The 27,738-nt window shown below is 38.4% G+C and overlaps 3 protein-coding genes and 1 long non-coding RNA gene across 7 annotated transcripts; 3 read left to right on the plus strand and 1 right to left on the minus strand.

The window, feature by feature from the left end:
- The first annotated feature begins 1,091 nt into the window (after positions 1-1,091).
- Positions 1,092-12,827, plus strand: LOC137937756 (protein SHORT ROOT IN SALT MEDIUM 1-like). Its single transcript, XM_068782912.1, has 23 exons — positions 1,092-1,169; positions 2,142-2,223; positions 2,374-2,568; positions 2,769-3,074; positions 3,181-3,207; positions 3,290-3,393; positions 3,661-4,347; positions 4,455-4,500; positions 5,097-5,189; positions 5,282-5,337; positions 5,569-5,683; positions 6,065-6,279; positions 6,393-6,456; positions 8,442-8,621; positions 8,711-8,741; positions 8,837-10,023; positions 10,967-11,041; positions 11,149-11,223; positions 11,324-11,689; positions 11,805-12,002; positions 12,125-12,166; positions 12,247-12,309; positions 12,462-12,827. Exons 2-23 carry the CDS (start codon positions 2,152-2,154, stop codon positions 12,549-12,551), a joined length of 4,287 nt encoding a protein of 1,428 aa, XP_068639013.1. The 5' UTR covers positions 1,092-1,169; positions 2,142-2,151; the 3' UTR covers positions 12,552-12,827.
- Positions 12,828-13,918: 1,091 nt separating this feature from the next.
- On the minus strand, positions 13,919-15,679 carry LOC137937757 (uncharacterized). 3 transcript variants are annotated; one of them, XR_011109650.1, is made up of 5 exons: positions 15,426-15,679; positions 15,047-15,350; positions 14,761-14,901; positions 14,585-14,623; positions 13,919-14,496 (listed from the first exon to the last, which is right to left on the minus strand). It is a non-coding gene; the product is annotated as an uncharacterized lncRNA (long non-coding RNA). The 3 variants fall into 3 exon arrangements; XR_011109649.1 differs by having other exon boundaries at positions 15,047-15,679; XR_011109651.1 differs by lacking the exon at positions 14,585-14,623 and having other exon boundaries at positions 15,047-15,679.
- A 227-nt stretch (positions 15,680-15,906) lies between these two features.
- Positions 15,907-22,592, plus strand: LOC137936336 (autophagy protein 5-like). Of its 2 annotated transcripts, none has more exons than XM_068780928.1 (8): positions 15,907-16,182; positions 16,624-16,748; positions 16,886-16,952; positions 17,617-17,706; positions 20,316-20,403; positions 20,626-20,769; positions 21,132-21,263; positions 22,088-22,592. In XM_068780928.1, exons 1-8 carry the CDS (start codon positions 16,072-16,074, stop codon positions 22,459-22,461), a joined length of 1,131 nt encoding a protein of 376 aa, XP_068637029.1. In that variant the 5' UTR covers positions 15,907-16,071; the 3' UTR covers positions 22,462-22,592. The 2 variants fall into 2 exon arrangements, with proteins under 2 accessions (XP_068637029.1, XP_068637030.1); XM_068780929.1 differs by having other exon boundaries at positions 20,629-20,769.
- A 194-nt stretch (positions 22,593-22,786) lies between these two features.
- Positions 22,787-25,076, plus strand: LOC137937121 (mitochondrial uncoupling protein 3). Its single transcript, XM_068782184.1, has 2 exons — positions 22,787-23,285; positions 24,007-25,076. The coding sequence occupies exons 1-2, from the start codon at positions 22,914-22,916 to the stop codon at positions 24,547-24,549; spliced, it is 915 nt and encodes a 304-aa protein (XP_068638285.1). The 5' UTR covers positions 22,787-22,913; the 3' UTR covers positions 24,550-25,076.
- The last annotated feature ends 2,662 nt before the right edge of the window (positions 25,077-27,738 follow it).

Genomic DNA, 27,738 nt, shown 5'->3' on the forward strand with positions numbered 1-27,738 from the left:
GTTAAGGTAAAGCCTCTAAATTCATATCATGTTCAACCTTCCAATATTACATTGAATGGAAAAAACTGAAACAAGGATCAAGAATTGATACATAGATAATTGAATAACGTGAAAAAGGAATTAATGAAATTTAGGAATAAATTTAAGAAAATCAATTTCTTATTTTTATTTTTTTGGGGAAATAGTTGTTGAACAACTTGGGCTACACATCTCAAACAAAAGAGAGAAGACAATTACGAATAAACCCTGTCGAGAACTGTATGTATCTAACTTTGAGCACAATATAAAGAATAATAGTCGAGTTAGAGGTGCAAGGGGCATATTATTAATGGTAGTAGAAACATTGTTTATGTTTTTATTTTCTATTAATAATATCTTTATTACCTGTACATTGATGTATTCATGCGACATTCTTGTGTATTAACTAGTATAATTGCAAGAGTACAGGAAGCTATATTATAAGACCCTTCAACTAGCACGGTTTAATACATTAGCGATTTCCTCAATCGGAACAAAAAAAAAAATAAATACCATTTCAATACATGATTAGGTAGTGCTTCAAGAGTGTAAAGGAATTAATGAACTAGTTGTTTAGGTTTGGTCAAATTGGTGCATGAAATCGAGTATTTAAATCTTAAACCCTAAACCCTAAACCATTTGAAGAGTAAGAAAAGACTAATTGGGGTGGATTAGACTGGTGTCACCCCATGGGACTAAAAAATCCATTCTCATTATAGAAATCCTTAATCACCAAACTTTAAATGTTTTGTTAGTGGGTTTATATATATATATATATTTCTTTTGATTATTAAAATGCTAGTCTAAATTTTTTTTAAAATCTCAAAAAAATTTAGTTGAAAATAAATAGAGAATATACAATACGAGTCAACCTCTAACTTGGATAAAAATAGTTATTCTATCCCAGCCGTTGATGATCACCATGCTTGAACGATCCAATGGTCGAATCAGCACTTTCACGGTTCTAATTATCTGATATCAGAAGACGGGGTAAAAGACAATGTGATACCTCGGCTCTTATAAGGGGGGGCTTGCAAGGTTTCTCTCCCAAGTCTTATTACTACACCCCTTGACCTCTTGGGAGAAAGGGTGCCTTGTCACCTCGTTTTCCATTGCCGGCACAGCTTCTGTTCTAGGGTTTCTTACTCGCGGTACGCACGTTTAGCGCTTTTTATCCATTTTTCTGCGATTTAATGCGAGCACACAGATAAACAAACGTACTGCACCTTTTACCGCTTCCTTTATTCTTGCTCACCAGAGATAGTCGTTCTTTCGCACTCTGTATCTGTTTATACCGGAATTCTGTTTCGGGTCTTGTTTTTTAATGCTGTAATGCAGAAAGATGTTGAAAATTTAGAAACTGTGGGTGGGTTACTATCAGTTGCATTGATCTATGTAAGTGTTTTTTTAGTTTTTTGGCATGGAAATTTCTTCGGCTTTCTCACTTTTAGAGGGTTCTTCGTCGTGCTTATGCTGGATAGAAAGTTGATGATTTTGGGTTGTAGACATATTCGAGCTCATTGCTCGTGCGAGCTTAGCTTGCACTTGTTACGTACCTGATTGACCGGCTTAAAAAAAAAAATTTTTTGCTTCATTGTTGCCAGTGGCATCATTTGTACCCGAAAGGTTTTTAAGGTATGGATGGTTCAATGGGATACCCTGATTTTATTTTCACTGATGTTTGAGAGTATATGTTCCGCTGCTTTGGCAGTTGATATGACACGAACCGGAAAGGATTACAGAGCTATTTTGCTATGGTTAAAACCTGCTCAAATCAAGCTTTCGGGTTAAAATTTATAAATATAAAGAAGATAATGTTTAAAGTTATCTCAGATAAAGATTTAAAATTTCTCTCATCGGTTGGCTACTTTAGCTCGCCATTAGCCCATGTACCGACTATATTTTCAATTAAAAAAGTCATCATTTACATGAAATAGCAACTGGAGATCACCTTTGGATTACCTATTGGGAAAGCGCTGTACTATTCCTGCTAATACAAGTACCAATGTTTTCACCATGTTCATATCATACACATTCTCTCTTTATATCCACTTCTCCCTTTCTCCCAACCAGGTTACGATGAGCAAGAAGCTTATTCCTGTGTATGAACTTTTGGTTTTCAGGGAAAAGCAAATGTACTCTTCAAGGGGGAATAGCGCATATGGCCAACAGTCTTATGGAGCGCAACAACCATATGGACAAGCTGTAAGCTATTATTTAGTAAAAACAAAATCCACAATATACTTCTCACTATATTATAACATCCAACACTTTGTAACTGTAATATGTACTAGCTTGTTTTTGTCATCTTGGCAATAGTGATATGTGACGATGACTCGTTACTGTCTGTTTTAGTCTGCAACTGGCTACTCTGGAGGTTCTGCTGGTGGTGTTGATGGAAGTTCCCAGCATTCTCGACATGCATCGATGTTGGTTTCTTCACAAGATGTGGATATGGGTGGATATAGAAGCCATGCCCCACTTGAGACTCATTACGGAGGACAGTATTCCTCTGTTTATGGAGGATCTGCTTTGAGTGGTAGTCAACAGGTACTAACTTTTCATTCATTTTCTTGCCGCCATCATTCGTTGTTACTTTCGTCTACTACTGTTCTGATCTATGATCATTTTTTCTGGTTTTAGAATAATATCTACCTTCAGTTTCTGGTGAACTTTAGTTTTTGGTCTATGTTCACATAGAGATGCTTAAGTTCATATTAAATTATTAAGGAGCATATATTCTTATGCAGGTTGCCGCGATGGGTGCCAAGGGAGCGGGTTCTTCACTTCAGGGTCGTTCTGGATATGGATCAGCTCTGGGAGAGACACCTGGTTATGCTACTGGTGCTATAGGATCTGGTCTGGGATTACAGAATGATGACTATGTCTCTTCATCAAAATATGGCCACAAAAATGACCACTTCTCTGCTCCAAAGGTTACTGATTACTCTTCGGTGGACAGACGTCATTACAGTGATCAGCCTAACTCTTATATTGGGAGAGAGTTGCCAGGTGACCAGACTAGAAGATATGGTGATCCTGTTGGCCTTGGTCTGGTATACATGATATCCTTCTTATTTTTCTAGTTTTAGTTTATTCTTTGTTAGCCTTTTTTTTTTTGTTGGTAGACTGACCTCTAATTTATTTGAGTTATTGCATCAGTCTGAGATGCATGACCACATTGATCAGGTACACAGTGATTGATTGACATGTTTATTATGCAGTACTTTCAATTTATTGGGAATTTGATGTAGTAAAATTGTTTTACTAGGCATCATTGCTCCGGCAACAGCAAATGGTGAAGGCTCAATCACTACAAGCTGGCTCTGATTTGAGACATTCTTTAGCAGCGGGTACTCTTGATGGGGGCTCTAGGTAACTTCCATTTGATTTTTGTTTCTTTTTGTTTCTGATTTTTTTTTTGTGCATAATGTTTGCTGCTTTGTCGTTAATGTGTGTGTAATCGTTTTGTGTTTCCTCTTGCTTAGAAATAGTTTAGTTGGGAATCTCTCTTTTGAACTTTCTTTGTATCTCTTAATCGTTCCTCTGCAAGCACTGGTGTCCACACCAATGGCGTTGTTTTCAAGAAATCCGCACAATATGGCTTTGTTTCTAGCTAAGTAGCATATGCATTTCTGGCAGACCAGCTGATTACCTTGCAACACGAGGGGGCACAATTCGTCATGGGCCCCAGGATGTCAGCTCCTATGGAAGATTGGATGCTGATCCTCGCAGTTTACCTCTTCTGGGTAGTTCTTATGGTGGAACCCACCCTTCATCAATTATGGGTGCAGCTCCAAGGAGAAACATGAATGATCTACTCTACAGACAAGGGTCTACTACAGGTGGTTATGGGGTCAGCTTGCCTCCGGGTCGTGATTACATTTCTGGGAAAGGATTTCATGGCATATCAGCTGAGTCTGATTATCCAAGCGGGGCTTTACCACGTTCTGGTCTTATGAGTGTCGGAGGTGCCAAACTTGATGAGCGAGGCGATGATAGGGGTGGTCTTCGTCGGGAACTGGAGATAAGGGAGCAAGAACGGCGAAGGGAGCACTTGCGCGCACGTGAGAGAGAAAAAGAAAGAGAGAGAGAAAGGGAAAGGGAAAGGGAAAGGGAACGCGAACGAGACAGGGAGAGAGAAAGAGAGCGGGAACGCCTTCAAGAGCGTCGTGAACTGGAGAGGGAACGTGAACGCAAGCGTGGACCTGAACTTAGGCGTGAACGAACACCACCAAGAGGCGCTAGAGATCGTCATGGTTCTTCCTTGATAAGAGAAGAAAGACCTCCACGAAGAGATACACCCTTGCGTCGTGATGCTTCCCATAGGTGGACCACCTTTAATGTGTTTCTTCTTTTGTCTCCTATTTACTCTACCGCTGCTTCTTTTATCTTGCGGCCTTCTTAACTAACTGTGTTGCTCTGTCATGCTGAAGGCGTCATTCTCCCGTTAAAGAAAAAAGGAGAGAATATGTTTGCAAGGTAAAACCATCTTGGGAAATTAGTATTGAATAATGTACAGGACTTAGGCAGGCGTAGAGTTCTTGGGCCTTTCTATACATTCGTCTGCTTCTTTGACTCCTATCTTTTGGTATTCTCCTGTAGGTGCTCTTCTCTATCTGAGCATTAGTAGGATTGTAGTTCCTTTGGTTGTGCTGGAAAACTTTGATCTTATGTTTGGGATACAGCGATGAAATATGTATGAGTCACTGCTTTGCATTTGATTGTCTGAAACAAATCAATTTGTGTATTTTGCTTTTTGATCCTTAGCTTGGGATGATTCTAGAATTTGTCCGTTGCCTCGATGTTGGATGTTCATGTCTGTTCTTGAAATGTTGGAGTAGTGCCTTCTCTAAGAGAAGATTTTTTGGAAAGAGGATGTAATGTATGATCCTGTTTCTTTTCTTTCTTGTGTTTGGTTCATAAAAAATTAATTGCTTTTGGTTTTGTTCTATTTGTTCTTGAATGTGGATGTTAGTCTTTCTTGTGGCTGTTGTTCTATGTATTGGACTTGCGTTGCCTTTTTGCTTTCTGATTGCTTGTCAGGTTTCGCTTTGTTAAATTGAGTGATGTGGCAGGTTGTCCAGTCCTGTCTGGTGGATGTTGAAAGGGATTATTTATCCATAAGTAAACATTATCCGAGACTTTTCATATCTCCTGAATTTTCCAAGGTCCGTCTTTCATTTCTTTTACTTGCAAGAGAGTAATTAAACAGAGCTTAAAACAGATATCACCTTAACAGTTATACTTTAATTTTTTTCAGCTTGTTGTGCACTGGCCAAATGGAAATCAGAGCTTTTCATTTCATACTCCTGTCAGGTACCTTTTTCACTTTACTTTAGGTCTAGTTTCTTTTGGTTGAGATTATGGAATTGTTTGTTCTAAGCTGTCTTTTACTACTATTACGGATTGAGAATTTCAGGTCTGGGTTGATAAATTTTTATTTTTCCATGTTTACTTGATGGAGGGATTTCTTCTGTTAATTGTTTTCTGTGGGCAAGTGGTTAGATCCCTTTCTGATGTCATATATATTGATGTTGAGTGGGGCAGCTTTGAGCATGAGCTTCTCGAAGCAGATGATAAATTTGACAAGGAACCAACCTCAGACTCATCATCTGAAGAATCTGAGAAATCAAAGTCTGGATTCACCGTGTGGAATGCTAAGGTGATTCTCATTTAAACTTCCGAGGACGTTTGGATTGCTTATGGCTTGTTTACAAGTGAATGGACTCAGTAGGAGCTTGTGAGTGGTCAATTTTTGTGCTATTGTATTTTGTATTTGAATGCTGTTATCAGCCGTGCCACCACAATATGGCTTGTTTGGTAGTTACTGTTTGAATTATACTTAGCTCAGATATATGGAATGTTGTTTCAAAATGTTTAGCAGATATGTTTTTAATTTTGGATCTTCAAAATATGGTAACATTAAGCTATTATTATGTGATGAGATATGTTGTTAACTTCCACACTATATAAATATTTTCTTTTGATTTCTATTGAAAGTACTTCTCCATTCGTTGAAAAGCATACTTTATCTTCTCTTCAGGTTTTATTGATGAGTGGAATCAGTAGCACTTCTCTGGAAGAGCTATCTGCAGGCAAAATTTCTGATGACCGGATAGCCCATGTTAATAGTATCTTGAGGTTTGCTGTTCTTAGGAAGGATCGTTCCTTCTTGGCTGTAGGAGGCCCTTGGAATGCAACTATAGATGGTGGGGATCCATTGGTTGATGATTCCTCCTTGATTCGAACGGCTCTTAGGTGCTTCTTCTTCTTCTTCATTGTTGTCTTCTGCTTCCTTTATACCTTCATGTATGCAATCAGTAGAAAGTTTATGTTTGAGAAGAACTCAGTGGCAGGCTTCTTGTTTCCAGGTGTACCAAAGATGTAGTCCAGCTTGATTTGCAAAATTGCCAGCACTGGAATCGCTTCCTCGAGGTATTAGTAGCATGATTTTACTCTGTTTCTTTATAAAATATTGGGATCTGTTGCACGTGGTTGATTTTGTTGTTTAAGTAGTGTTTTTTTATTTTATTTCTAATGAAAACATGACATAATTCTTGCATTTCTTATACTTACTGATGTTAGAACATATATAAATGTTTTTTTTTTTTTTTGGCTTTGTAGCTATTGGGTTCCTCTTCGTTTCTGTGTTATGGGAAATTTATTGGGTGGGTGGGTGTTGTGTCTATGGATGTTAGATTCTGAATTTCCTTTTATGCCTAAAGAGTTTGTTGATTGACTATGTCTTTGAACTAGTGAAAATTAAGGTTTATGTTCATAATCCTTTTATTTTGTGTCTCAAAACGTCTCTTATTTTTTGCTACTTATGGTTCAGTCTTTGCTACAATTGGTTCACAATGTCAATATTGTTATATTATCCTTTATCTTTCAATTTTTAGGGACAGTTGCCATTTGCTAAACAGCCGGAGTTAGTAGCTTCATACTGTTTTTAGTCATTCATTTCTATTTGATCTACCATTCCTAAATTCTGTGGTTCTCCCTTTTTTCCATTTGCTAAAAGCCAGTTTAGTAGCCTCATACAGTTGTTTTAGTCGTTCATTTCTATTTTATCTACCACTCCTAAATTCTATAATACTACTCCCTTTCTGGTGCTAATCGTTTGTTCGTTAATTATCATACAATCCCAACTTTGGCAAACTTTCATTTATTCTGTTTTTATTTTATTATTATTATTTTTTTGGGTGGTGGGAGATCAGAAGTTTGCTTCTGTTCTTTTGCTCTTTCAAGAACATTGTGAATCCCTTTTTTTGGTTGTACAATTGATCAAGAGTCAGTGCCCATGTATGTCTATACTTGGTTTCATTTCTTGGTTAATTTTATTCCAAAAACTTTCATTTATTCTGTATTTATTTTTTTATTATTATCTCTCTTTTTTCTTATTTGGGAAAGGGATAGATCAGAAGCTTGGTTCTGTTCTTTTGCTCTTTCAAAAACATTGTGAATCCTTGTATTTGGTTATACAAGTGTCAGTAACCATGTATGTCAGATCAGAAGCTTGGTTCTGTTCTTTTGCTCTTTAAAGAACATTGTGAATCCTTGTATTTGGTCTTAGAAGTGTCAGTACCCATGTAACTTGGTTTCATTTCTTGGTTAATTTCATTTGATGTTCCTCATGCTTTGCCTTTCTTATCATTTTTTTGTTTTGTTTTTGAGAAGGGCCTCTCATATCATTTTGACAAGACACAACTTGTCATGCCTAACCATATTATCCATGTCCCTTTATCCTCTCATGTTCACTTCAACACATGCATAAGTCTCCACTGTCTGACAATTTTGTCTACATCTTTCTCTTCTTATCAGTCTGTTCTTCTTCTTTTCATTCTGTATAATTTTCAAGGCAGTGACTGTTATTCCTTGTGTGTGAGCCTCATCGACACCATTTATTTTCCTGAGCTCTTCTCTTTCTCTCAGCAAAGCTCCATTCAAGGCTTTCTTGTCCAGTGACAGGCCTATTTGAACTTTTCTTTATAGAGGCCAGCTACAATTGTGCTTTTTGTTTATAACACCATCAAAGCCATCTGTCTACCAAGACTTAATGCTCTTGTCATTGGTCTAATCTAGGGTTTTGTGCTTGCTCTTTTTCCTTTTTTCTGGTGCTTTGGTAAGCTCTTTCTAGGTTTCTTTTCTTGCATCTGGGTACTGTTCTTTCTGCCTTTCCTTACAATTGCATACTCCCAACTTCTGTGCCAGTTCTATCTGGTCCCTCACTCCTGTTCTTTCCCTCTTGGATCTGATCTTGTTCAAGATGCTGTGCTTCCTTGAAATGCAAAATCCATCTTTGATACCGGTTCTGTTTGACTGCACAACTTTTATGCCAGATGGCCATGCAACTTTTATTCCCATTCTCTTGGTAGGGGCGTATATATATTTCTGTTTCTAATCTGGCTTCTGTTGTGCAGATACACTATGATAGAGTTGGCAGGGATGGTTTGTTTAGTCATAAAGAAATCACTGTATTGTTTGTTCCAAATTTATCAGAATGCCTTCCTTCACTGGATTCATGGCGAAGCCAATGGCTTGCATTCAAGAAGGCCAAAGATGAGAGAGAACAGCAACTAATTTCATTGAAAAGGGAGAAAGTATGTTACTATTAATTTTTTTGCTCACTCTCAAATTTCCTGAAATGGTTTAATTGACAACCCTCATCTCATTCTTTTGGTGTTTTCAGAAATCAAATGAGCAAAAGGATGGTGACAGAGGTACCAACAGTTTGTTTGTCTTTGAATGTGTCATAAATTTTTGCTCTGCTGTATTCCTGATCATCATTATGGATAACTACTAGCTTTTTATGCAGGCGGTCACACAAAATCTGACCATGAGATTGAATCTGCTCAAGGTTTAAAAACTGAAGGAAAAGTTAAAGATGTTAAGGAAGAAACAATAATCCTTGATGGGGCTGCTAATCAGAAAAATGATGCTAAGAAGACAGTGGAGATGGTGAAAGATGAAAACAAAGATGTTGAACATAATGCAGATACTCAGCAGAAGGATAAGGGGCAGAATGCTAGTGAAACACAGTCAGAAACAAAGGGTGAGGGTGTCACTTCTGTTGGCACCACACCGAAGCTTGTGAAGAAGAAGATTATCCGGAAGTTAAAAGTGAAAGTTGGTGAGAAGAAGAGTAATGATGATGATAGTTCACCCATGTTTAAAGAGAGTAAGCCAGTGGATGAAAAAAAGGGGGAAAGTCTTGGTAAAACTGAAAGTCAAACAGAGAAACCCGAAACGCAAGATGGGAGTGCCGCTGAAGCTGCTGATGTTAAGACTTTTGTCAGGAAGAGAATTGTTAAAAAGGTTAAAGGGAAAGCTGTTCAGAAGAATGAGAAAGTTACTGAAAATGAGACACATGCTCAAAAGGAAGCAGTCCCTCAGGAGGGTAAAACAGAGGATATAGCTCAAACTGAGATAGCCTCTTCTGCTTCTGTGCAGGAATCTGGGGTCAAAACTCCTGGAAAAAAGAAAATTATTAGAAGGGTTGTAGCAAAGAAAAAGACTGCTGAGAGTGAAGTCAGGGTTGAGAACAGTGATAAAAAGCAAGATGGTGAGATAGGCAGCTGTGAAAAAACTGACAAGCGGGCGCTTGAGGTTAAAAAGTCTGGAAAGGATCTAATGACCCAGAATGAGGGACCTAAATCCGGGGATATGCATACTACTGGGGCTAAAACTCCTGCTAGTGAAAAGGAATTCAAGGATTCAAAGGGGAAAGTGGAAGTTGTCATAGCAGATATTGAACCGAAGTCTGAGAAAGGAGATGCAGACACTAAGATGAATGTTGATGTTCGGAAATCTGACAAAGAGTTGAAGGACAGTCACAATGACAATAAGGAAAAGGCAAAGGATGAGAAGGAGAGAAAAATGAAGGTCAGCAGAGATGAATCCAAAAGAAAATTGAGTGGAGAACCAAAAGAAAAAATCAAGCATGAAGAACCTCCTCAGCATCCTGGTTTATTTCTGCAAACAAAGTGGACCAAGGATTTGAAGGTGGGTTTGTCAATTGTGATTTTGGTAAAGGAACTTAATACTAATACTGCATTGGCTGCTTGCCAGTCCAGTAATTGAACCTGGATGAACCAGTTCCAGAATGATTTTGGTAAAGGAACTTAATACTAATGCTGCATTACTACTTGCCAGCTCAGTAGTTAAACCTGGATGAACTGGTTCCAAAAGCTTGGCTGGGTTGTCTTCCTAAAAATCAAATATTTTCCAAACCTGTCTGTCTACCTAAACTAAACTTGTTTAATTGTTTCGGCTGGCCTGGTCAATAAGTGATGTCAATAGGTGAGGAATTAAATGTGCTTTCCTACTTGGCTGGAAGCATTTTGTTTGTTCATTTACACCTTTTTAAAGGCCTGATATCCATTGATTGTGTGGGTTTTTCAACGTGTAGAAGTGTAAAAAAATGGAACGATGAAGAATTAAATGTGTTTTCCCACTTGACTAGAGGTTTTTTCTTTGTCATTTACACTTTTTAAAGGCCTGATATTCACGGATAGTCTATGATACAAATGAGTGAATTTATTCAATTGTGGGTCTATTTCTCATTCAGAACCTCTGTTTATAACTGGAAATTTCCTCTATGGATGGGTAGGCTATGCCAGCTTGATGTGGGTTATCATTCCTTTATGAATAATCTAAATAATGCTGACTTGATCAGGGGCATTTATTTGCATCCTGCTTTACAATAAACAGTTCAGATTGTGTTAGTTAAAATGTTGCACCTTTTCAAGGCCTACGTAGAGGTACCTTATCTAAAATACCTTCTAGGTGGAAGTGATAGGGGTTAACCTTGTGGCTGTACTAGTTGAACCAGTATTACCTATCCGTACTAGTGCACTTTTTTTTTGGTTGGTTTTTTGTTTTGGATTTTATGTATTCTTTAACCAAAAATATGATGGTTATCTTACTGTGGATTAAAATCCTGCAGCTTCGGTCACTGTCTCTCTCACTGGATGCACTTTTGGAGTATAATGACAACGACATTGAGGAGTCAACATTTGAGGTTTAAACTCTTTTCTGTTAATCTTTTGTTACATCTCCGTGTTTAAATCAGTAATTGGTGCTTTAATTGTGTATTTTGGATTTGATGGGTCCCGGCATATTCTGCAGCTATCCCTGTTTGCAGAATCGCTAAATGAAATGCTTCAATATCAAATGGGTTGTCGTCTTTTGGCATTTCTTGAGGTATGTTCTGAGCAGAAATTGTATAGTATTTATGCTCTCTTATATTGTTTCTGAGTTGTTAATTACTGGTGTATATGATCTGATACATACAATTTATTAGAAATTGCGATTAAGATTTGTGAAGAAAAGAAATCAAAGAAAGAGACAAAGAGAGGAGAATAATGAGAAAGAGAGTGACAAGGAGAAGTCTTCTTCACTGAAGGAAAATGACAAAGAGGGGTCTTCTTCAGTAAAGCGCCCAAAACTGAGTGATGACACCCCTGTAAAGAAAGAGACATCACCTGATCAAGGAATTCAGGGAAACACCAATTCAGCAGAGGATGTGGCAATGCCCAAGGAGGAAGATTCTGGTGCAAAGCTAGATGATGATTCCAAGATGGATGATGGAACTGATGATGAGGATCCAGAGGAAGATCCAGAAGAAGATGTTGATGAAGATCAGAACATGAATGATGCTTCTGATGAGGTTCCCTTCTATCTTTTAACGAAACTATGGATTCTCTTGTAGTCTTGCTACTTCCACTCTTTTCTGCACTAAATCCATGCACTATTTTTTACTAACGATAAAACTGTATTAGCAGAACAATGAAGACAAAACAGCTGATCTTGAGGTCAAGAATGAGGTAAAAGCAGTTGATGAGGAAAAGAGCCAAGACAAAAATGGCAAGATAGATGAACAACCTAATGCTGAAGTTCAAAAAGAAAAACAAGAGGTTGAGTCCAAGAATAACACGGCTGCGACTGGAAGGGAGGCAGTGGTTGATAAGGAGCTATTGCAGGTGTCAAATAACTTACCATATGAATGAAATAACGATCATTTAATTGTTCTTATTATTGTTGTGGATACTATTACTGTCATAATTATTGAAGTTCTGATACAGATTTTGGGTTTGTGAAATAGGCATTTAGGTTTTTCGATCGAAATAGGGTGGGCTACATAAAGGTAATATGATAATTAATTTTTCTCTCAAGCAAACCTACTGTGTCTGTGACCATTACAAATTTGTAAGTTCCTATTTGCAGGTCGAAGATATGCGGTTGGTTATTCATAGTTTGGGGAAGTTCCTCTCCCACAGAGATGTCAAGGTAAGGGGCTTTTTCTTAGGATTTTCAGCATTCTCTAGTTTACTGGGGATTTGACTCGTATTGGAGTTTTTTTTAATGTGATTGTGGTTCCTGGTTTTCAAGGAAAGATGTGTTGGTAATACTGTTGTGCTGTGTATTGCCTTTGGTATCAGGAACTTGTACAGAGTGCTCTGTTAGAAAGCAACACAGCAAGGGATAACCGGATCCTCTACAATAAGCTAGTGCGGTTGTCTGACATATGATCGCCAAGCGACAGTGAAGTTCAGATTCCTGATCACTGAAGTGCGGTTGTCTGGCCTATGAACACTGACACCTAGGAAAAGCTTGCTTTCTCATAGCAATTCATACAGTTTTGAAGCTTGGGTCTCATCCAGCTAAGTTACATGTATGAGAATATTTTATTTACTCAAATGATTAGAAGTTTTTTCCTTTTTGACTTTTATTTTCCAGCTCCTAGAGAGTATCAGAATGGCATTTAGATGAGCAGAAATAAACGAGGATTCTCTCATTTATGCGCTTGTACAAGGGTTTGCCGCTTCAGAAATCTGGTTTCTCTGGGATGATGGCTGTGCTTTTTTGCAATGTCCCATTGGTGAATCCATGGCAGAGGGTCAAGACAACAATCAAATTCACAAACTGACTGCAAACTTTCAATAATACTAAGCATGGTCAAGTGACACTTTAACCAAATAAGTTTTGACTAGTTACAAAGAGTAAACAAAGGGAAACAAATGCCAGAACTAAACTTCCAGGCAGAGTGTTTTCATTGCCTGTTTCTTCACGCATTCTCTCGGTTCTGCCATCGTTTTTCTTTTGCCTTTCTAACAACTGTTTCAGCAACCTGTCGTCTGCTCTGGTTGCCTCTCCCTGCATTTTCCACCAACGTTACCACTTCAGGGATTCGCCTGCCTAGTCTCCTCATCGATCTCTCCGATGCAATAACTCCACAAAAACGGCCCAAAAGGATGGTCTAAGAAATCTTTTTCTCAGTACCTTTTACTACCACCACCTTTTTACCTTTTCGAGTAGCAATGGAGATGAAGCAAAATCTTACCTTTGCAGACGAGGGTCTTGAAATGGCCGCTCTCTAATTCCAAGGCTCGTTCGCAGTCATCGAATGCGTGGGAGAATTCCCTCTAACCGCAATCGTGCTTCGGCGCGATTACTGAATGCCATGGCAGAGGGACTTGTTGACCTTGAAGGCGTTTTCGTCGTCAGGATCTGAATGGGTGTTTGAACGTGTCTCGGAGAGAGAGATAGATAAATTGGTCGTAGAGATTGAAGATTTCCATTCTTCCATGAGAAGGAGCTCCGAGGCTTTGTGTCTGAGCGCCTGCAACTCCTCCATCGTGTCACCTATGGTTGTATACCTCCCGGCTTCTCCACTCCAGTAGCGCAGGAGAATTGAAGCGAGCGAGGCCGTCCGGAAGAGGGCTTTTTAAAGCTGTTTACTGTTTACATTCTTTGTTTTATTACGAAAGATATTACCATCCCTATAGAGATTTAAAAGTCCTACATCGTATGACACTCGTCCATGCCTCCAAAGATCTTAATATAAATCGCATACGAATTGGTATAACGCGCATGTTGTCGGATTTCAGACACCGTCTTTGTCTCGAATCGATCGTTTTACTCAAGGAAATCCCTGGAAAAAAATGTTTGGTTGGTTAAGCAGAAGCCAGATACATCTGTGGGTGGCGAAAAAGGGCTTCGTATTTTCACCTCCAGAGCGAGCGACTGAAGAGCCAAGCCCGACGGCGTCCATTGTTGGCACCGATAGCTTTTTTAGATTCGCTGATGGCGCAAAAGATAATGGGAACCAGTCGCCATTAATGGTGAATACGCGAATCTGTCTCGCGGCTCCTCTTGCAACCGCCGACTCACTTCAATTGGGATCCTCAGTTTTGAGTAGCCTTGTCTGAGTATCTTGTTGTCCAACCGTAGTCATCGTAAATGGGTCGGAAGGGTGAAGCTGAATCTTGAATCTGGGACCTGGCATGGGTTTCCTAGCTTTGATCAGAGGAGCACTCTAGCTGAGAGAATGTATTGCAATTTGCCTGGGCATTTTGTGGTCTTTCAAATCGTTTTTCCTGTATCTTGGTCGCTCTCTAGGCCGCCTGCTACAGCTCCTGATTTGCTCTCTCGGCTTCCCATGGTCATAGCAGTCTCCACCCATTTCGGGTCAACCTGGAAAATTTCAATCAAGTTAATCCAAACTTTCAAACAAACGTCAAGAATAAAAGAACAGATGGATCGAATTTGGGCTGTGGATTACTTTTGCTCGTCTGCTACGGTGGAAAGCAGCTGACTTATCCTATTCAAATGGAAGGAGAATGAGGATAACGTGTAACCAGCTTATGTGGATCAGTTTTGAGGTGGCTGAAGTCTCTCAATAGAAAAAACATGAACAGACGAAAACCAAACCCATGGATCTGTTTGTTAGGTACTTACATTAGCCCAACAATTACTTCGCAATTTAGTCATCCCCAAAATTCAAAGAGAACTTCTTTTTCTTTATTTTTCCGATCAGCAGCGCCGACCCAGTTGTCTATATCCCTTTCCCAGCAAGAAAGAGAGGGGAAATGAAGAACACTGAGGCAAACAGCAAAACGGCAAAACTTGAAGAAATATTTGCACAAGGAAATGTCTTTATATCTGGTAGAATAGAAAAAAAAATGCTTCTAGGATGATATGAATTGAAAGAGAGAACAGATAAGGCAACGGATAGATCACTCACCTGAAAGTCTGAAACACCTCGCCCTTCACCTCCAAATGGGTCGTATTCGTCCCTCAAGCCAGGGCTATGATCACTTGGACAAATCACCAAGAAAAGAAAAGGAAGCAAATTGAAGAGAGAGAGAGAGAGAGAGAGAGGTTCAAGAATTGAGATACAATCGCCTGAGAATCAGAGCCTGTTCGTCAAGAGATCCGCCGCAGCTTCGGCGAGACAGAGCAACACCCTCCACAGCATTGAGATCAATCCCACGAAACACGTCACACAAGGCATAGAACAGAACGAAAGAACGATTTTGATGCTAGAACTGAAACAGCAATTATATATCTTGATTAACTGAATCTACAGAAACAGTTCACAATCTAGAACTCTCCGTTCTAACCTCTTGTCACGCTCCGATTGGAAGACAAACAGGAATGAAGAAGAGTGGCGAATTCACGGCAAAATCAGACGAGCCAGAAAGTAAAGAGTCTCTTTTTGGGCTTTCTTAAAACGTGGCGAGTCAATGTCAGCCTATTTGTAATGTAAAACACATGGACGGCCTCCGTGCCCTTTCCCAAGCTTGCGGGGATAGCATATAACTTCGATGATACAGTATGTGCATCTGATCTAGGAAACCAGTACCAAGTTGAGGAGAAAACCTCTGGTTCGGCTTCTTGCTTCTTCCTAGAGTAATAACCACACCAATAATACGAATAAAAAGTGTTTTAGCAAGAACTTACTTTGTGGATTGCTTTCGTGTACTAAACTAAAATTTACTTGGTAAAACCTTCAAATAATCTTAAATAATCTAAAGTATAACGCGATTTTGCTTATATTATAATTAATCTATACTTCTTTCTTACTCCATCGCACACCAGACTCCGGAGTTGATACGTGAGACGGCAAATCGACCTGGAGGATCCGGAAACTCTTCCCTTCTCTCTTAACTCGGTGGAAAATGACAAAATTGGGCAAAACCCGATCAAGTGGAAAGGAATATTGAGACGCTGCAGGATCCCGCTCTTTGACCATACGAAATTTCGTTCATGGATCTCGGCACAGACGCTCAGAGGCTCGTCTGGGGGGCTGCAATTCCTCTTCAGATCCATCTTGATGGATCTGAAATTACCACCCTCACTCCTCCTCCACTCTTCCTGGTGATCATTAATCGCCTTTACCCTGCATTTCTAGTGTTGATTTCTTTCATTTTGTTAACATGCAGTTGTCTCACTCATTCTTCATATTTCTCGTCTTGTTTTTGCTGCTCATTTTTTTGTTACTTGCGAGGATTAATTGCAGCTGCATTTGAGACTCTTGCTCTTTTTTTATATTTTTTCTTTTTAATTGGACGTGTTTGAGTACCATTTTAAGTTTCTTTCTGAAGCGGTTGCTTCCCTGTGGGACAAGTCGAATTGGGCATGGTTGCTATTCCATTGCTGCTCCTACTTATCATGATTTTCGTTCTGAATTTTTCTGCTCTTGATTTCTATTATTATTGTTGTTGTTGTTCTCAAAATGAATTTTAATCATCATTGTTTTAATGATGTTATCACGTGAATTTTGAGGGCATTGTTGTTCTAATCTAATGCTCATCACAGGTTATGGGTCCTCGGCTTGGGTACCTTCCGTTATTGATTCCTCTTTTAAAGCCTCACTTTAACAGCTCGCTTCCTCCTGGCGTTGACACTATTTGGTTCGACTACAAAGGGCTACCACTGAAGTGGTACATTTCGTCTGTACCTAGAACATTGTTTGGTTGTAGTTTCAAAATGGAATTCTTTAGGTTAACTCATTACTAGTGGATGACCTCATCGATATGAAAATATTCTTAAGCAGATATATTCTCTACATGGTTTTCAGGTATATACCTATCGGGGTTCTCTTTGACCTTCTATGTGCAGAACCAGAAAGGCCTTGGAATCTTACGGTTGGTGGTTTTGGTTACTTTAATGTGATTTTCAATAGCCTGTTTTCTTGCTTTTGCTACAGCTTCCTATGCTTGTGCTGTTCATTCATCCTGTGTATTGTTTTTGTGTTCCGATGTTGAGGCCCTAGATCTTTGAGAAAAGCTATTCTTTGTGGGAGAGATGATTATCTTTTGGGTACTAAAGTTGGCTAATCATCTGCATGTAATTTCTTTTGCCCCTTGAGGAGGCAGTTGTTTATTGAAAAGAGAAGGTAACTTGTGGACCCACAAGCTTTTTTTTTGTTTCACAAGCATGATCACTCTGCATTTATGAAGATCAAACCCCAATATATCTTCCCTGTGGGGTTTCCTCATATTAAGATTGAACAAGAAATGAGATAAAAATGGTTTTAATCTCTTGATTTTTTTTGTGGCATGACCAGTTTAAGTCAAGTTTATTCAGACTTACTCTAGTATCTGATTCAATTCAAATAAAAAGAGATTTGCAGTGTCCAAGATTGTAGTACACTTGAAAGCTTGAATGGAGAATGTCCTGTGGTGAGCTAGAGATGAACCAGATGAAAAAGGGTTCCATAGATTGACTACATTCCATGACTAATATTAGAAATTCCTTTTGCTCTTTCCATTCCTCCATGAAAATCTAACTAACAGACTGAGGGTGCAGGTTCATTTTAGAGGATATCCTACAGAGACTTTGACGCCTTGTGATGGTGAAGACTGTTTAAAGTGGAGCTTCATCAACTCATTAAAAGAGGTTAGAATTGGCTTCTTTGAATTGCTTGACTTTGAATTTTCTTTTTTACTTTTTTGTGGCCTGTGAACATTGGCTGCTTCAAAGTCAAGTTTTTTCTTTTTTCTTCATTTCTTTGGAAGTTTTCCTTTTCTGGCTATTTTTTGAAGTGATGAAGATATGAAGGATGGATGGTCATTTTAACCTCTCTTCGTTCAAAGCTATTGATACTGAAAAATTGACAGGATAACCAATGCGATTATGGATCAAATGTAAAAGGCTTCTGTAAATACTTTTCCGGAAATTGTCCTGATTTTTGAATCACCTATAACATCTTCTTCTATTTTTATATTTTAAGAGAAGTTCGACTATTAGCTCTATTAGTTATGCGGTCCCGCAGAAATATATATTCAGTAAAAACAATAAAGAGCCTCGGATGTCATACTTTTAGTATCATCTCAGTCTTGGAAATTCAAATTCCACTAGCTGTTATTCTTAGAAAGCAAGAAGAAAAATCAATCAAATAGCCTTTTATAGCGTTTTAATATAAAAAGCTTTTAGGAAGTCATATTCCTTCTTTTGGTATTTTGTTCTGTGGAAGTCTGTTGTTTGCAGACCAAACGATAGTAAGTTTTTCATTTAAAAAACACTTTTTGCTCAAACTTTGTTCTGTTCTTCTCTGTTTCCTAAGTCATTTGCTGGTTTCATTCACAAATCCAGTTCTGGTACTAGACCTAGTGCAGTCATGCTTAATGCTTGGGAGATTGCTTCAACGGCACCAAACATTTACCGAGGTGGAGAACCGGCTGCACCACATGCTGAAAATCTGGATTCTAGTGATGAAATCGCATCACTGAAAATGCAAGACAAAGCATCCTTGTGCTAACTTGTTGTGTAGTCATCACAGGCTGAAGAGAATGAAACTAAAGAAGATTTCCAGAGCCCATTTCATGATGTCACACTTAAGAGTGCCCAAAGTGAAAGAGTACCTGTGGGAGAATCAAGGGAATGACAAAGAGGTCTTAGAATTGATTTCTGAAACTCTATCCATGACATTGCACCTAAGAGTGCCCAAGTGAGAGTTCATCAAGGGGAGAGTCAAGGAGATGGGACATAGAGCTCATATTTGATGTCCCAAAACATGAAGGAAGCTTGATTGTAGAGTTCATGAATTACTCCAAAGAGCCTTTAAAATTTTGTAGAATTTTGAGGAAGTTTTCGAGAGATTAACAAAAATGCTATTATGTTGCAGCTTCCAGGTTATATTCACAATGTCAAGCAGCTCGTTCCATATCATGGTGATAGTTCAAACCAAGTGGACATTTTGAACTTCATAAATTCTTTTCAACATGGTTTGCTCGATGCAGGATATGTATGACAAATACTGTGGAAACTCATATTCGAGGAAGGGGAGCAAAAGCCCCTACTTTTAACATCTGTCCATTTTTTGGAAATTCAAAATCCTTTTTGAAAAAAATATATCTTGTTTTAGTTTCTATTCTTTAAAAATAGTCAAGAGTCTCTTTTGGGACCGATGGCCGTTTGGTCTAGTGGTATTCTACTTACATTAGGTGCGTTAGGTTGCGAGTTCGAATCGCGATACACCCCTCTAAAAAAAAAGAGTCTCTTTTGGGAGTTCTAGTTTAGGTATTTAGTAATTCATGTCTTCTTTTGATTTAGTTCTTTGTTTTGAGAAAGTTGATAGTTTGTAAGCCTAAAGTTACTTCATGCTCAGTTCTTTTACTAACTAGCTATTGAAATTCTTTCTTTAGCAAGTACTTTCAGTTAAGAAAGTGCAAGTTAAATTGTGTAATTAGTTAGTTGAGACTGGGATGTTAGTAAGTAGAAGGTCAATACTCCCACCTGTGTTACAAACAATCTGATCCACCTTGTATTTTCTTATGCATTTGATGTGGGTGCGTCTATGTGCTTACAAATTTGACATGGGACCTACCCAATAAGCAATATGCTAAAGTCATGGCCCACTTTTCTTGTGTTCCTAACGTCTAACATGCATCTGTCTAATTCTAAAATAGTAGGCCCATTTAATGTGCTCTTACTTGCAACTTTGATGCAGGCCTACTTAATGAAGTCATATTCATATGATAACATCCCATCTAATAAGTAGTGCATTAAAGCAGTATTCCATTGTTAATTACGGTTTTAATTATGTGTTGTGGGATCACCTAATCCTATACAATGGTGGGCACGTTTTAGTTTTTAATTTTTATAATCCCAATATACTAGTAAAGGTGTTTTTAGTAATTTATTCTTTAAAAATTATATCTTATCTAAGTATAACCAGACATAATTTGTGACTTTTGTGTGTAATAAGCTATTTCAGAACTGTTGTAGCCAAATTACATTTCTTCTTCCCAGTAAGTTGTTCTTTGATAAAACCCCCTCAAGAAGGCCTCTATCTCTGAGGCAGGCCAAACGCAGCCCTAGTCTTTTGCTGGATTGATAGGTAAATCCAAGTTTAGCTTCTAGAATGCATCATTTTTTTTTTCCATACTTTTATAGCTATCCATTCAGTGAAATGATTATTGTGTTTTTCCTCAGAATCTTGAGAAAACTGCCAATCCACTTGCATCATCATTCGGGTTCTAAGTTGTACTAATTTTTGCACACAGGCAGCATATATAATCAATGGGAACTGCAAGAATATAATGAACATGTCCCAGTCTGACCAGTTGGAACTGTGGAAATGTGTTGGAAAAGGTAACTACTGACTGGAATTAATAATCCAGTTCAAGATTTGAAATTTGGCTGTTTTTGTTTGACGAAAAAGTGGCAGTTCCATTTCCTATTTTTGTTTTATTTTTTTGAGAAAAAAATGAAATGACATTTGATAAACTTGGATATTATTCATTGTGCTGAAGAGAAAAGTTTCAGAACTATGATGTTCTTTTATTGTTAAGTTTTTCTAACATTAATTTGCAGCAGCCAACATGGGAGGCTATTGTCGAGTTTCATCTAAACTCAAACTTGGAACAGCAATGGAAGAGTGTATAGCAAGAATTGAGTCTTCCTCAATGCAGCCTAATCAGGGGAGTGATGCTGATATTATAGGACCAAGCCGAACAGGTATCTTTTCCTCCCTTTTTTTGTGTGTGTGCAATAGGTAGGTATGGGAATATATTAAAACAACTCAAAATATCAAAGAATTGAAAATTCAGCTGGATGGCCAATTTGTTGGGAATCATGAGAAATGACATGGAGACGTCATTTGTTAACCATATCCAAGAACAATATATCTATTATTGCTGAGCTAGTAAGAGTTCATGGGCTATTTTGAGCATGCATATCTAATAACTGCTTTCAAACATTATGTTTGTTCTTGTTCTGTTTGTCTCTAAAATAAACCTTTTATGGTACGTAGAACAGATTGATTTCATGTAAAATCATGGTGAGGCTTGACCTTTTCTTATTATTGAAGCTCTGGTCAGGCAGAATTCCTGTTCGGTTGTATGTACGAAATGTAGAGGAGGATCTGGATGATTTAACAGATGCAACTCCAGTTAACAGTTGGGAACTGATCTCTTATCTGAACCAACCTATTGAGATCTGCAATAATGAAGGTGTGGAGTAAGCATAACTTTAATTTTCAAAAAGAATATTGCGCCTAGCTTTATGTTCCTGTTTGTGCTTATATATGTAAGTCTATGTTTTCTTTAGATTTCTAGCAAATGTTTCTTTCAACTGCTATAATTTCCATGGATGTAAGGAAACTCATGTTACTTAATTTTACCCTTAATCATGACATTCAGTTTCTGTGCAATGAGGAATTATAGTTTTTTTCTACATTAAAATACCAAAAAGAAGGCCAAGTCACAACACAGGGTATCGGTTAGTATATTGCTGGAGCATTTGGGCCAGTACCTAGTCCATGCACTGATATTTTGCTGACACTGGTGGAGGGCGTACCCATCTGTTGAAGACAAAAAGAAAGCCAAGGTGAGGCATGCATGAAACTTGGCAACACATAATAAAGATAAAGTAGGTTTATCCACATCCTTAAACCCTAAATTACTAGAAAGAAAGTTGCACTCCTTTCAAATTTTAGTCAATGAGCAGGGAACTGGGTTTACGGTTACAAATGTAGTTAGCTTGATTTTTTTTATTTTTTTATTTGTAACATATTGTTTGCTTATTTTAAAGCTCCTAATAACCGAACACTGACTTGTGCATTTTCACCTGTGTTCATGTCTCTTTCACGCTCCAAATACCATTTTACTAAAGAAACAAAAATCTGTTTCTGTTAACAATGATTTATCTACTAGGATTACAATATTGTTGATTGCATGGTTGGACGTTTGGAGTTTATGATGGCTATTTGTTGTTTCAGTGATAGTTTACCAAGAAATAAATAGTTGCTCAGCCACTAATGATCATGCAACTGCAGGAATGTACCTCACATTACATGATGCACTCAAAGCTCTGTTGCCTCAGGTCTTTATGGATGAATCCTTAATTGTTGAGCAGATCTCGAATATGTTGCTGGAGGATGTGCCACAACTCACTGAAAGTGATTCTCAAGGTGGTGTGTTGGAGAAACTAAACAGCACAGGTAAGAATAGCATGACGGCTATACCTGACAGACACTCCCTACATTGCTCATCATCAAAGACAAGAGTAAAGCTTATTCGCATCCACGGAATTGAACCCAGATTGGATTTGCCATTGTCGTGGGTGATCTCAAATTTGTTGAACCCTGAGTTTTATCTACACGTCTGTGTCTACTTAGCAGTCTCGCCAAGTCAAACTGACAGAAGATGAACACGAGTGTATTATTTCCTTTGAGGTCACTGTGTATAATTGTACAAAAGAATCATTTTTTTCTGTTTGAGATGTTTTAGATACGAATAACCCCTGCGAGCACGTCTCCGCAGGCTTTGGTTAGAAAGCAAGATAGTACATAATCCATCTCTTATAGACAAAGAAAACTGTTTACAAGTTATATCCATTGCTTATATCCATTGTTTGACTACACAACGAGATAGATGATAAAAAAACATATTTATCTTCCCAAATCAGTCTTTTACAAACTGGGTGATCATACTGTATCATCTTCTCTGAATTTAGTGTAGTAAGTAATGGAGAGAACGGCCACATGTGAGTAAATAGTACGAGGGATTGGAAGAGGAAACCATTTCTGACAGGTTATATACAATATCCATAGACTACGCATTCTCGTCCCCGTTCAAGCAAATCGGTCCTCGACGATCCAAATGACTAAAGACGGAAAAGGGAGAAGAGGCGGCGGGGAGACCGAGAACATCGCCGCGAAGATGGTTCTGACATCGTTATCCGCCATGGCGGCGGAGACCACTACTTTTCCGATCGACATCACCAAGACCCGCCTACAGCTCCTCAAGCAACCACAGACTCGCGTACCCACCAATGCCTTCAGCGTCGCCTCCGGCATATACAGAACGGAAGGGCTATTGGGACTCTACAAGGGTCTCGCTCCTGCCATCCTCCGCCATCTCTTCTACACTCCCATTCGAATTGTCACCTACGAGAATCTCCGCGTTGTTGTACCCGCAGACTCTATTTCCGGTAAGGCCATTACTGGTGGTCTCTCCGGAGTCATCGCGCAGGTGGTTAAACGACTCTGTAAGACTGAATTTATCTGTTTTTAGTTTTGAATGTTCACTGCCGGCACCTTTTCTTCTCGTTGATCCTGCGGTAGAACAAAAAAGAAAATGGAACTTTACTCAACACTGGGGCAAATCAGGCAATTGGGTCCATGACCTGAATTGAAATCTCTCACCAGCATCGCTAAAGTCAGTTCATCAGTTTACGTTGTCTGGCTTTTATAAGAACTCAATACATACTCGACAGCGGTAATACTGACAACAATTTCAATAGTAGCAACCATATTCTTTCCTCTTGTTTCTTTTGTCATTGAATTGTTTTAATGTCTCTTTTCTCTCAGTGCATGATTCGTTGAAAAAAAGGTCAATTTACATAATGACAGTGTTCGTGTCCCTTAAGGTTTCAATCAATTCATTTTGAAGTTCCATTGAACACTGATTTACAGCTTGACTACTATAGATTAATTTGGATAGTTTTCACATTCCCCTAGTTAGTTTTAAGACTTCTATAAATGGATCAGATAATCAGTTCATTTCCAGTGGTCCAGTAAAAGTTTCTTAGTTTTGTTTAACATCTCAAAGCTCCATTAGACTGGCAGCTGAGAGGGACCAATTTTGTATAAAACACATAAGACAGTACTAAATAAGAACTTGGAATGTGGTTATTTGAGCTGTCTAGTCCTTTGGATGAATTTTTTTTTTACATGTTCTTTCTTTTCATTAGCTTGTTGCAAGTCCTGCTGATCTTGTTAAAGTGAGGATGCAAGCAGATGGTAGACTTGTTGCCGAGGGCCTGCCACCCAGGTACAATGGGACATTTGATTCTTTGACCACAATAATCAGAGCTGAAGGTCTCAAGGGACTGTGGATAGGCGTTTTCCCAAATATTCAACGAGCATTTCTGGTAAACATGGGGGAGTTAGCTTGCTATGACCAAGCTAAGCGTTTCATCATACGAAACTGGTTGTGCGAGGATAATATCTATGCCCATACCTTGGGATCTATTATGTCAGGCCTATCAGCAACCACTTTGAGCTGTCCAGCAGATGTGGTGAAGACAAGAATGATGAGTCAGGCATCAGCCAAAGACACCAAAATCTTTTACAGGAATTCTTATGACTGTTTGTTGAAGACTGTAAAACTAGAAGGCATAACAGCATTGTGGAAGGGTTTCTTTCCAACATGGGCTAGACTTGGCCCTTGGCAGTTTGTATTCTGGGTTTCTTATGAAAAACTGCGATATTTAGCTGGTCTTTCGTCCTTCTAAAAAATTAAACAAGTTACTTATCTCTCTGTGTCCCTTTTGGAATATATATTTTTCTGATCTAGGACTCTTGTAATCCATACAAAAGTACCAGCCAAGGAAGCTATGAACTGCAGTAACCATTACAACTGGACAGGCACATGTCGGTTCACTTTCCTCACTTCTACTCACTATTAAAAACAATATCTTATTGTCTATTGGGGATGTATGCAGAGTGTGCAGCCATTAACCAGTGAAATTCTGCAGGTTTAGGTTAATTGAGCCAAGCAAGGGAAACCAGATGCCCTTCATAAATTGTCATCCTGTAAATTTCAGTCTTTACTCTATGGTTGTGGCAAGTAAACCACAGTTTTTGAAGCTCAGTATGCACCGACATTGAACAGAGAACATAATTGGAGGCATGAGCTACATAAGACCGAGACAACCCAGTTAAGATTGGCAAAGCAGCAAATGAGAACTCGGAATCAGGTCTTCTGAAAACTAAGGCTCACTAAAATATTTACCTCTTTTTGCTATTTAAGGAGTAAGGCAGTTCAGTATGTACCCAGAATTGGTCATCAAAGGACCACAGGTTTTGGGAACCCAAGAGCTCGTTTGCTTGCATTGTTTGTTGGATAACTTGAAGAGAAAATTTCCTTGCTTGCATGCATCATAAATCGATTATGAGTATTCATCTTCTGACATACAGGTTTATATGAGAGGAATTGACCATTCCTCCTTGAACAGGTGAAAGAAGTCTCCTGTCCCACTGGTTGGGATGTTCTATTGAATGCCTAAAGTGGAAGGTCATTTTCTCACACTTCGAGCATAAAAAAACCAATTCACTCTTGACTTGCCCTCAACTTAGCAAAATGTGGATCTGAAGCAGCAATGCATCGGCACACTTTCTTCTAGTGCTCTTGATCTGCACACAACACTGAGACCTGCTTGAAGGGCCCTTCTTTCAGATCCTGCATTGATGAACCTCTCTCTGTATTAACTTACATCTATTCAGTTGTGGTTCATCCAGTGAAAAGCGAGTTGAGTTGGGCTATGTAAGAGGACTGCCATGGCTATGTGATTGTGGAGAGAAACAGCCCCTATTGGTGAATTTAGATGACCAAAAATGAACCAGCTACCAATAGAGTTGGGCTTGTGATGAAAGCTTTCAATAGGCTGAAAGGGATAGAGTCTCAGACTGAAGGTGCTAGGAATGATCAATGCTCCTTGAACGGTTTCTGACTTTGTCCTGGTCTCCAAGTGATATTGAGGCATCAACTGCTCAGATGCCTTATTCCATTAAAGTCAATCTTAAATCTGTTTGATTCACTTAAAAATTTCAGTGAACAAATACTCCTGGCCTGGTAAACCTCTAAGTTCATTTCTCTCTTCACTGTTGGAGTTTCGCCTTGGCCATTTCAGCAGATCTCTGATGAAGCAGCTCTGCTGAATCCTAATTGATCTTAGAGAACTGGAGATTACTTCAAAATACAGGAACAGGAAACCCACTATGGGCAAGGCCTATTTGGGAACAGTTTGCTCCCTATAAGATATCTTTTCCATGAACTTCAGACACAATCAGTTAGTTCTAGTTTATTTGTAATTACCTGAAAGAAACTCTTTACAGGGGCATATTTTGTTTTTTCTTTTCTTTGAAACAGTTTGGGAACCCAAAAAATAAACAGTTTTGAAATTTAATAGAAAACTGCAAACAGTTATTAACTATCCTAATTATAATAACTTAAAAGAGCAGGGGATGGTAAAAAGTCTTTTTCAAAATGATTTGTGGGTTGGATTAGCTTAAACTACACTGACTAGTGTCTATATAGGCATATAATTATTGTCTTGATTAGGGCTTTAAATACTTACTGAATTAGCTTGGTGGGTGTCATCATCTTTTGTCTTTGATGCTAATTTAGTTGTCAATCACACTGGGAGTTGGACTAGTTGAGACTTGGGCATTTTCACAACATGGATTTCTGATTATGATTTTATGTAATTTTCAGCTTGATTTGCATGTTTTTCCAAACTTACAGTGTCCCCATCAATCAAAAGCCTATGAGTCTATGAATGTCACTGCTTAGCTCAAAATATTTTCTAAAAGTGTATTAAGAATCAAAGGGGACTGACACAAAGAATGTCCATGACACAAAGAAATGGTTAATTGTGATATTTGTTGGTTCAGGGTCACAATTAACTGCAAATGTAATTTTACAAGTGGTTTATGTAGCTTCACTTCAGCATATATAAATTTGGAGAAATCTTGCAAAAAGTTCCCAATATTAGTCTTCTTAAGTTCTAAACAAATGAAATTAAATTGTAAGATTAATCATGGGTAGATCATTTTTAATCTTTATTATTATAAAACAAGCTCCAGAAGAGCCCTTTTACACCAATTACATGAGAAAGAGTATTAAGGGTTATGGGACCCTTCCAATTCCAAGATACGATTAAAAAAAAACCAACCACCCGAGTCAAATAAGTCCAATGATAGAGCAGATGTGTACAACCCATCTACTAAGAGCAAGTTACTGCGAGGGACAAGAACTCTCCAACAAACTAAAGCTTGTCACTATAACATGATTAAGAAAAAAAAAATGGATTCAATGAGAAAGCAGCCCTCCATAAAAGACGAAATTTGCAAACATTTGTACAACAGATAGAGGGTTGAGAGAGAAAGACGATTCATTAATAGAGAGAGAGAGAGAGAGAGAGTGATTGATGGGTTGGGTCTAGTTGGAGGTGGTGAGAGCTGGTGAGGCTGAAATGCATTTAGGAGGTGAGAGAGAACCCAATGACGTTTCTAACACTGCACTGTGGGACCCTTTGCTTCACTGACCTCGGGCCCCCTCCCCCCCCCCCCACCCTTTTGCCTTTGTTTTATTTGCGGTCCCATCTTTGTCCTTTAACTAGTAAAAACCACTTTCGGGTCCCCCTCCCTTCACAACGGGCGGCGGGCCTATCGGGTTTCCATAACTCTCACCTTCCATCGTATGTTTCTAGCTTTATTTTGTGATTGGTGGAGTAAATTCAAAGCGATTTTAAGGTAATTAATTTTCTCTTTCCCTTTATTTTTTTTAAAAATTGAATAAAAATATATCATTATGTTTTTTAATTTATAAAAAATAATAAATTTTATAAAATATATTTTTTTAATATCATTAATTTTGTTTCTATTTATAAAATTAAAAAGAAAATTTTATTTGAAAAAGA

The sequence above is a fragment of the Aristolochia californica genome, unplaced genomic scaffold (genome assembly GCF_029961685.1).
Source record: "Aristolochia californica isolate CCGP_79_NKW_82.1479 unplaced genomic scaffold, dmAriCali1.0.hap1 SCAF_7, whole genome shotgun sequence".
NCBI lineage: Eukaryota > Viridiplantae > Streptophyta > Magnoliopsida > Piperales > Aristolochiaceae > Aristolochia > Aristolochia californica.